The 10,338-nt window shown below is 34.9% G+C and overlaps 1 protein-coding gene and 1 long non-coding RNA gene across 2 annotated transcripts; both read right to left on the minus strand.

The window, feature by feature from the left end:
• Positions 1-596: 596 nt before the first annotated feature.
• Positions 597-3,740, minus strand: LOC109121858 (uncharacterized). The gene is made up of 2 exons (XR_002029142.2): positions 3,347-3,740; positions 597-1,013 (listed from the first exon to the last, which is right to left on the minus strand). It is a non-coding gene; the product is annotated as an uncharacterized LOC109121858 (long non-coding RNA).
• A 1,786-nt stretch (positions 3,741-5,526) lies between these two features.
• Positions 5,527-9,444, minus strand: LOC100248042 (small ribosomal subunit protein uS10c). The gene is made up of 3 exons (XM_002265009.5): positions 9,121-9,444; positions 8,888-8,947; positions 5,527-5,989 (listed from the first exon to the last, which is right to left on the minus strand). Exons 1-3 carry the CDS (start codon positions 9,358-9,360, stop codon positions 5,678-5,680), a joined length of 612 nt encoding a protein of 203 aa, XP_002265045.1. The 5' UTR covers positions 9,361-9,444; the 3' UTR covers positions 5,527-5,677.
• Positions 9,445-10,338: the final 894 nt, after the last annotated feature.

A 10,338-nucleotide genomic window follows, 5' to 3' on the forward strand; every position in this document is an offset into this window, starting at 1 on the left:
GTAGATCTCAAATCAGGTTTAGAATATTCGGCATTCAATTATCACGGTGATGGGGAAAAAGGAGAACAGAGGAGCGACCATCAGAAAAAGGCCCCGAAAGTCATGTCTCCGTGACCACCCATACCCATATCAGTTATTCCCTCGGCTACTATAATCCTAGAACTCATGGCCACCCGCTCCCACAAATCATGTAGATAACATAAAGCAATTTGATCGTGTCGGTAGGGTCCCCCCAACCGCCCGTTCTCGAATCTCAACCTCACTTTTGGCACTTCTTTCTCTGCTCTACCAAGTGGCCGCCTCCCCCAAATGCCTGAAAGTCACATTCTATTGACCATTCACACCACACTTGAAACACCCCTAACCCTACACCTACACCTACACCTACTCCTGCACCACTTGTCCCATGAAGGGCAACTAAACCATTTCAATGCGAATCGCACACCCACCTGCTTCAATCACCACGTTCTGGGTCTGGCTTTCTTTGCATATATGATTCCATTTTACTTTTCTAAGGGGACTTGAAGCTGGCACATACAAAATCATTCCCTTGTTACTGACTAGAGTGAATAGGATATGAAGATCTTAAAAGATTCTTTCTTGTGATTTTAATCATATTCTAATGATATGATAGCATTACTATTATTACGGAGAGAAGTCTCAAACAGGTCGCCAACAAATATAGTTTAGAAGACAAAGAGACCTTCCTCTCGGTTTCAGTATCTGATCCGTTGGCATATTCTGTGACATATGCGCATCACTATTATGTCTTTTTCTTCCTGTTCTTTCTGCGCTGCCGATTAAACCATAGAACAAAAATCAAAGGCTGAACAGAATTCAACCAATGCACCACAAGTTGTTTCTCTGAATCAATAGTGCCAAATCCTTCCTACCTTGTGACCACAATTTTCAAGAAGCAATAAATATAACTTAGGCATGCTGGGTCTATCTCTTCCACTGCTCGAACATCATCTCTAGCAGCCCCTACAACTTCCTGCTCTTCCATTACAATACTAGAAAAGACATCAAAGAGGATAGCACTCAGAAGACTTCAATGGAAATATAAAAAAAGATCACCCAAAAAGTTATAAAAAATAAAAATAAAAAAAAACCACATACAGAATAAAATGGAAACAAAGGAATAAAGGAGTAGTTAATCAAAAGACAATAATGAACTAAAAGAATTCACCCACCATAGATCTACTCTGAGAAGGAATCACTAAATAGATTACTTTATAAGGACAGGATTATATCGCTAAGGATTGATATTTCTATCCCTGATACTATAAGAATATTAGTACTTCATTTCCTCTTCCATCATCTCTCACATATAGTTTAAAGAAGTGTAAAAGCAGCATCATCACTGAGGAAGTGAGTCCAATTAAGACTACCTTTTACTTTAATCACTAAACACTAATTCAAATCTCATACTTTAAGAACATTATTCTAATAAAAAATCATACTAAGTTGGAAGTCCTATTCAAAGTGACTTCACATTGATGTCTATCTCATAGCTTTGTAGACTCTGCATGAAATTTCCTTGTTTGCAAAGCATATGTATAAAACTTCTTGTTTGTAAAACATTTTCTTCTGTGCCGTATAGGGATTAATACAAAGCCAAAACTTTCACATTCATGAATTTGGAGGAACAGAACTTGTCTTTTCTTGTGTCAATGACTTCATTTTTCATAGAAGACCCGGGACAGTGCACTAGAGAAGGACGCCGCATGCAGACAAGAAAGACCAGGTTGACAAGACTCAGACCTTGGTGGCTGTGGTGTTTCAGTGTTTGTGATGATGTAGCACTCAATGGATGCTTCTTGAGACTTTATCGGACGACGCAAATAAACTTTTGACTTGGTGGGCCCAGTTACTGTTTTACGCAAGCTGACAAATTTGAACCTAGTCGGTTTTCTGGTTAGGTTCGAATGATCTTTTCCTTTCTTTAATGATAAAGAAAGCACCAAAGGAAGGAGGTGCACACGATGAATACAAAGAGCTCAGATTCAAATGATCTTTCAGCCCCATATCTTGAAGGACTGTAGCAAGCCTATAAAATATGCAACCTTTAACCTCTTCTTTGTGGAGTTTTTTCTAAAAAAGTTGCAACTACATCAAATCGACCCTTAAAATATTTTTGGGATTAGACCGAACTTTGACTAAAATTAATTATGACATTAATTTTCATTGCAATAGTGAAGTGAATAGCTCTCTTAAGATGATTACCTCTTAAAAATATGTAAGAGACAACTTTAGATAATGAAAGCTATCCTCACTAGATCTTTTGAAATATTGCCAACGGAATCAAAATTCAAGTTTGAAACTCATGCAATTAACCTCTTTTTGTTAATCGAGAAATAAAAAGGATATATCTTATGAGCAATCTCATTCAGATATGGGCTTTCCTACGAGATTAATCATGAAAATACAGTAATTCATTTTTTCTATTCAACTAAAAGTAACGTTTTAATACTAACCAATATAATTAAATTGAACCTATTAATAACAAATTCACTTTAATTATGTTGATCGATACCGACAAATTACTTTTACCTTAATAAAAAAAGTAAAAAAAACAAACACCACCTTATTTGTGTAAGATGCTATATAACAAGCCACTAAGATTCCCGTTAGCATAGCTTATCAACATCCTAAAAGCTTCTAGAAGGCTTTAGAAAAAGATAAATATTTCATTAAGAGTTACACCGCATCAAACAACCCTAAACCCTTGTAGGATAAATCACATTTCAACATTACAATACAATTAGGTAATGTTTGTTTTTTTAGCTTAATTCTAAATAGAACTTATTTTTAACTTAATACTAAATAATGTTTAATAATATTAAGTATTAAATTGTTTGTTTTTTTATCTACTAAAAACCAATATCTTAATATTTTAATATATTAAAAAAATTATAATTTAACGTATTTCTATTCAAAATAATAAAATTGTTATAATAAATAATTTATCATTATCATTCTTACAAAAAATAATTAATATATTTATTTTTTATATAATTAAAATAAAATATTTAAACTTAATAATATGAACTGACTTTTTATATTTGGGGAGGTTTTAAAAATTGAGTTATTTTTGGGGCTTTGTAAACTCGTAGATGTACTAAATTCTCAAAGTTGACATATTGAGTTAATGGGCTTTTGGACGACTGACTCAACCCAGCCCAACTCAAACTCCGCCTCAAGAATGCACTTTTGGTTCTACTAGGATTTAAATCAAACAGGTTGTAGACATTTCCTTAATTCAACATATATCCTACGATTAATCAAACAAACAACCAGAGAGGATGACAAAAAAAAACTGCAGAAAGAAAATTTGAAAACATACATGTTGGATCCGTATGATAGAAACCAGCACTACTCAGTTGCAGGTTGGGGTGTTGGAGGAGGAACAACTGCATCAGATGCTTAGCATCAGATGAAATGACAGTCCACTTGTGTGGCAGAGGAGGCAGCGGAGCATACACTGTGGGGTGACGCTTAATATCCCATGGCTGGGTTTTACGCGGGCGAGTTTTCATGTGGTGAGACATTGCCTCCTTCTGTGGTCGCGACGAACACTCTATCACCGCCGCACCGCCACCCAATCTCAAGGTTGCCTTCCTCACACCAAACAACGCCGTCGTGGAATAACGGTCGGGTTGAAAATCGTATTTGGGGAGGTTTCAAAAACTAGCTTTTTCTATTTAGAAAACTCGAAATATTTTGGTTTTTTCTATTTAACCAAAAATTATAAAATTTCAGTAATAAGTCATTAAAAATTAAAAAAACAAATAACCTAAATACTAAAAACAAATTGCTTTCAACAAAAAGTCAAAAAAACAAATACCACCTTAGATGGTGTTTGTTTTTTTACTTAATTCTAATAGAACCTTAATACTTAATAGTATTAAATATTAGATTATTTGTTTTTCTAGTATTTTATTTCTATTAAGTATTAAAAAGTAAAGAAAAATCAATATGTTATTTTTTCTATTTAGAAAAACTTACATATTTTAACTTTTTCTATTTAGTCAAAAATTTATAATAAGTCATGAAAAAGTAGAAAAACAAACTATCTAAATTCTAAAAACAGCAAAAAGCCAAAAAAACAAACACCACCTTAGCCATACACTAAAGTACAAGAAGCTATAATAGGTTTGAGGCCTAAAAACTCTTTTCAGTAAAGTTAGCGTCCACATACAAGCTCTTACTCAACTACTATTGTATTAAACATTATTAAGAATCTAAGACAATTTTAAGTGATCAAACTTCCCTATTTATTTCCTATCAGTATCGATGTGAAGTTTTTCTATGCAAAACTCCAGTTTTAATACCCCTTTTTAAAGTTTTCTTAGGCAATGTCACACTACAAAACTAACATGGAGAAAAATACGAATCAATTTTCTCCAATCACAGTTTAACAAAACAAAATCATCAAAACCTCTAACAATAAAATGACAAGGAAAGTGAACTGAAGGCAAAGTTTGATTTACAAAATGCAGGAATGGGAATAAGAATGTTAACCTCTTTCCCCAATGTTGCTGCATCATACAAACCAACTTGGAGTTAATTTCCTGTGTCTTTACATAACTAACAAATCTAATAATGAAAACCCGAGTGGGAAGTGGTATTTCTATCATCATGATTCGGATTTTCCATTATGATGATTATAATTATGATCATACCACTAAAAAAATCTTCATAAAAAATAACAAGTCTCAATTATATCCTAAAACCAATACATTAAAGATTTATAGTTACAACCATCCAAATCCATACAACCTAGACTACTAATCTCAATTGGACTACAAATCAGACTAGTTCAGATCAGGAGAAAGCTTGACTCAGAGAGGTTATATCGTGCTATGGATAGACAAAATCAAGTCTTTTAAAGAAAGACTAAGTTTGAGTCAACCATCTGGCTTGGGCCAAAATCTCTCAAACAAGAAAACTGGGATATCAAACCCCACTTTCCATGCAATACCATTTACACCACTGGAGAAGGTAAAGTTCATCTCATCTCCCACATGGCAACAAGACATCAACAACAGTTATTTACGTCAGATAAAGCCCTTTTTCATCTTTAAGCATTAGCCTATAATGATCACTTCAGATTGCTTGTGCAAAAGAGTAAATGCTTGACAGGCATACAAGTAAAATCACATCCTTAAAAGTTTGAGATCACAGTTTCTGGTACCTTGATGATGTCATGTACAAACTGCTCAGTTAGATGGAAAATTACTATACCTAATTTATCAATGCAAATATCTTGGAATAAGTTTGTGAAAGATCATTTCATTAGAAGTCATTCTCAATATTGGTCAAATAATGTATATTAACCCCTCAAAACTTGAGGCATTTTATATCATTCAATCAATATATTAGTATTTATTTCATATTCTTCAGGCACCTCAACCACATACTATAGAAACTTTTAGGGGAATTGCAATAGCAGTACTAAACTTCACATCACCGGCTATGAAAGTTGAAATTGCCAAAATAATCAAACCTGAAGAAAGAACAGAGTAAAAAAGAAGTTGCACCTATCTCATTCTTTTCACGCTAATGTTGGAAGGCATTCCACAAAGTGACAAGTAAATTTAAGCCCAAAAAAGAGACAAACTTTAATCACAAAGCTGAAAGTTACTGTGTTCACCTAAGCAGCAGCAGTGCCTCTTCAGAGCTTGACCTCTACATCAACCCCAGCAGGAAGATCAAGCTGCATTAAAGAATCTATAGTTTGGGCAGTTGGGTATAGAATGTCGATTAGGCGCTGGTGGGTTCGGATCTCAAAATGGAACCTGGCATCCTTATGCACATGTGGTGATTTAAGTACACAAAAAATTTTCTTCTTGGTTGGTAATGGCACAGGACCCATGGTCTTTGCGTTGGTTGTTCTCGCAGCTTCCATTATTTGCTTGCATGAGTCCTCTATCAGGGGGACCCAGTAAGACCTCAATTTAATTCTAATTTTCTGCTTCGGTGCCATCTGAGAACAAGAACAAAGCTTGAATTGAACCAGCGTGCTGCTTAAGTAAGGATTAGCAAAAGAGTTTAGTATGGTTAAGGATTCTAAGATTAGAAAAGGTTGGTAAAATTTTTTTACTTCCATATATCATGGTTGAAAATGATAATACTTAAATCTTTCAACCAAGGAATGAACATAAAGAAACATTTCTGGGTATCATCCTAGAAACTAGTCAAAAGAGGCAAAGATTCCTTCATTCCAATATATTATGTGTCTCTCTTTGTTGGGCGCTTCTCTATTAATATCTTTTCTTTTGGTCTGTCAAAAAGGAAAAAAAAAAATTCTCATTCCACAACAATCAATCTTCATAAAAGCATGATATATGATATGTTAGACTCCACCCAAAAACCTTCCCCTAGCTCACCCACCTAGCTAAAATCTATCAATTTTTTTTTTTTTTTGGGATAGGTAAATAACGATATATTAAAAGCGCTTGTAAAATGACACATCGGAGTACACACGAAGTATACTTAAAATCTATCAAAATATTTTTTTAAAAAAAAATCCTTATAGGATATATGATATTTCATGTACTCTATCCAATTTCCCAATTTATTTCATGTCCTTACCATCCCAAGAACTATGAGATTGAGGTTAGAGAAGATTCAAAGGGATTTTCTTTAGGGAGGAGGAGCCTTAGAGAACAAACCACACTTAATGAAGTGGTCGACTATTTGTAAGACCAAGTCAAAACAAGGACTAGGCGTTTGATCCCTATCTCTTTGCTAAATAAAGTTCTTCGTTGCAAATGATGTTGGCATTATTCGTGTGAAAAGGAAACACTTTGGAAAAAGGTCATAAGGGCGAAATATAAGGAGAAAGAATGGGAGTGGTGGTCATGTGAGGTGAGGTGACTCTTATAGGCTCAGATCATGGAAAGCTATAAGAACGGAATGGGATCTCTCTAACACAGGAGTTTCCAAAATGCAATGCATGATGGGAGTAGTCTAGTAGAGTGAAATTTTGGAAAGATAAATAATATAGTTAAATGTGATATTCTCATCCTTTTTTGCCATAACCAAATTGAAAAAGGCATAGGTAGCAAATTTATGGGAGCAAAAGGGGGAAAGAGAAGAGTGGAATTTCTGTTTTGCAAGGAATCTAAATGACTGAGAGTTGGATATTGTGGAGTGTTTCTTGTTTAAACTCCAAAGATGGTCAATGAATAAGGAGAAGGACAAAGTAGTTTGAAAGGGGCGATTGAAAATGAAGGTTCCCTATCAAAGCCCTTTATTCTCTTTTGGAATCAGATTGTCTCATCCCTTTTCTATTAGAGATAATTTGGAAGTCTTGGATTCCTTTTAAGGTGAGCTTTTTCACTTGGAAGGCTTATTAGGGTAAGGTGTTGACTTTGAACCAGCTCCAAAAAAGAGGTTGGTCGTTAGTCAATGGGTGTGATCGGTGCAAATAGGAGGCACAATCCATTCATCACATTCTTCTTCATTGTGCTATAGCTAGGATTTTATGGTAGTTGGTGTTCTCTGTATTCAGTATTCCTTGGGTTATTTCTACCTCAATTAGGAAGACTGTCCTTGGGTGGCATGGTTCTTTTGTGGGTAGAAGGTGAAAGAAGGTTTGGATAGCCACTCCCTTACATATTTTTTGGACTTTTTGGAATGAGTGAAGTCGAATGTCAAATCAAAGACTCAAAAGCCCCTTAGCAATCTATCTTTGTGGATTAAAGTGTATATAGATGGAAGCACTATGTCTTAGTTTCATTTTGTAGATTGGTTGAGTTCTTGTTAATGGAGTGAGTAGTTTTTTGTTTTTCCCTCTTTTGTGTTTTGCCTCTTGGTGCCCATTATATACATTCCATGTACTCTCATGTGCTAGTTACGCTTTTAATACATTCTCTTATTTATCCAAAAAAAAAGAATCCTTACAGGATTCTTCTTCAATGTGACCTAATAAGATGTGAACATCACACCTACTGGTAACTTGCATCCCAACAAATTTTATCATCTGCATACATTCACTTGAATAGTTCTACCGACTCAGAAGGCTCAGGCACTTCCTTCTTCCAGTAAGCATGATTTGCTTACATTTCCATTTTTTTTTAACCAAATCTCAATTCTTCCTATCTTTTTAAACTAACTGCATTCATTTCCATAGAGAAACCTTAACCAACTAACTTAAACATCAAGAATGTTTGGCAGATCATTTTAACAGCTCAAGCCAAAGTAACCAACTGCACATATCACCAATATGTTGTAAGCCATTTCAAATATATTCAATTTCATACTAAGTGGAAGTTGATGCTCTTCAAACTAACTTACAGTGAACAGCTATAATTCCTTTAGCAATGAAAAAAAAAAAAAATCAAATCCAGGAATAAAAAACACACACACACAACAAAAACTTTCAAATGCCTGAAAAACTAAAAGGGTGCTTGCTCTAAAATTAAAATTATCATAAAAACTGCATTTAACAATGTATTCCCTTGGTGCAAAATTCATCCAACTCCAAATTCACAAGGAATTACATATTAACAAAGAAAATGGAACACTAAGGACCTGTGTGGTTGCAAAATGAGAACTATTGTCTGCTTTCAGAAACATAAAAAATGAAACTAACACTAAAATAAAGTTCATGAGACATTTTTAAAACTACTTTTGACAATATTTCCTATAGACAAGGGCCAAATATCCCTTTCCTTGAAAATGATGCAAATGCAAACATATCCATTTTTTTTTTTTTTTCAAGTGAAAATGTTTCTGGAAAAAATCATTTTCATCTCTGCTACCAAACAAGCCCTAAAATTTCCATTCAACTCATCCTCTTAACAGGTCGCCCAGGAATTCTTTCCTCCTCCTACAATTTATCGGAAACCGAACAGAGCATTAGAATAAAGATAAATACCTTATCCGCATCCACACCCATACTCAGCGCAGAAGCCCCAGGAGTTTCAGAACCCTCAACCTAAATCACCCAAATTACTTAAAAAATTTGAGAAAGACAAATGTAGACACACAAAGATTCCCCATTTTGGTCCCCAGGAAAGCCTCCACCAACATTAGAAATTCAGCTTCTTTTCCAGGAGTTTCTCGGGAACCAAACAGGCGGAAGAAAAAGCGAAGAAAGAAAAAACAAACCTCAATAGTTGCAGAATCTTCAAGGCCATCAGGGGTTTCTTGGGAACTCAAGAGCTCAGGAGCAGCAAAAACCCTGGAAGAAGAGAGAGAGGGTTTAAGGGTTTTGAGAGAGGAGAAGGAGGCATTCGAAAGGAGAGAGAGGGACGAAGGTCTGAGTTTGTGGGAAATGGAGGAATTGTATGTGGGAAGCATTGGAGGCAATCGTGCCGCAGAAGATGAAGTGATAGCCATCGTCGTCATTGTGAGTGAACGAGTGAGCGTGGGATTCCTCTCAGAGGTTTATCCAAAATGTCTTCTTAGATTGCCCTTTTGGGCTCGGCTCTTGGAGTTGGGTATTGTGGGCTGGGCTCATTCACCCAATAAAATCCAAAGAAATTGTTAGCCCCCATCCATTCAAAGTTGGCTACGGTTAAAAAAGTTATGATGTAAAGTCTAAAGCGACTTAGGTAGAAGTGTGAGAAAGAATGTGTGATGAAGTAAGGACTCATAGTTCAAGGTGTCTTCCAAAGAAAACCGAATACTATTGGGGTGCAGTAGTGTCTTAAGCCTAATAATGGGTCACTCAAGATGTTAGTAACATTGAATTTCATAAAAGGTATAACTTAATTCACTTTTCATCAATTGGTTTTCAAATAAAATAGTCAAAATTCGATCCAAAAATTAATATCAGAGTCGACATCATATTAAGGAAATGATTATTGAAGTGCAACAATGTCTTTCTCGAGTTATATTATATTTTAGTTGTCTCTTTAATATTTCCTTCTTTCTAATAACTTAAAAATGTATGTAACATTCTGTCCTCTTCTTGAGAAAACATTGTCCTCAAGGTTTGGGGGGAGGGAAATATGACTCATAGGTTTCTTTCAATCTTCCCAAGTCTTCAAGAAAAGAATGAGACTAATGAATAAGAATTTGGGTCTTGGCGTGGTTCGCATATTTGATAACACACAAAGCAAAAAATTTTGATTCATTCCAACATCATTAATAGATGGCAGCTTAGGCTCTGTAGTGTTTTCCTAGCCGAGCTTTTCCTTTAAACAAGATACATGAAGAACATGGTGAACTTTGGAAGTAAAAGACAATTCTAAATAAGCAGCTACTCCTTTTTTTCAAACCAACAAAACCGAAGAAAAGAATGGATTAACACTTGGATGAATGGTACTAGCTATCATTTTCCTTTTTCCAGAGCAAAGGATTAATAATAAGGTCTTAGATTAA

The sequence above is a fragment of the Vitis vinifera genome, chromosome 19, assembly GCF_030704535.1.
Source record: "Vitis vinifera cultivar Pinot Noir 40024 chromosome 19, ASM3070453v1".
Classification (NCBI taxonomy): domain Eukaryota; kingdom Viridiplantae; phylum Streptophyta; class Magnoliopsida; order Vitales; family Vitaceae; genus Vitis; species Vitis vinifera.

Bases quoted from the DNA above. Each gene is read 5' to 3' on its own strand.
- LOC100248042 (XM_002265009.5), bottom strand. From the start codon at position 9,360: ATGACGACGATGGCTATCACTTCATCTTCTGCGGCACGATTGCCTCCA. The intron at 8,948-9,120 runs GTTTGTTTTTTC...TGGGTGATTTAG, and splicing joins AAGATTCTGCAACTATTGAG to GTTGAGGGTTCTGAAACTCC. The intron at 5,990-8,887 runs GTATTTATCTTT...TCTTGTTCTCAG, and splicing joins TGGGTGTGGATGCGGATAAG to ATGGCACCGAAGCAGAAAAT.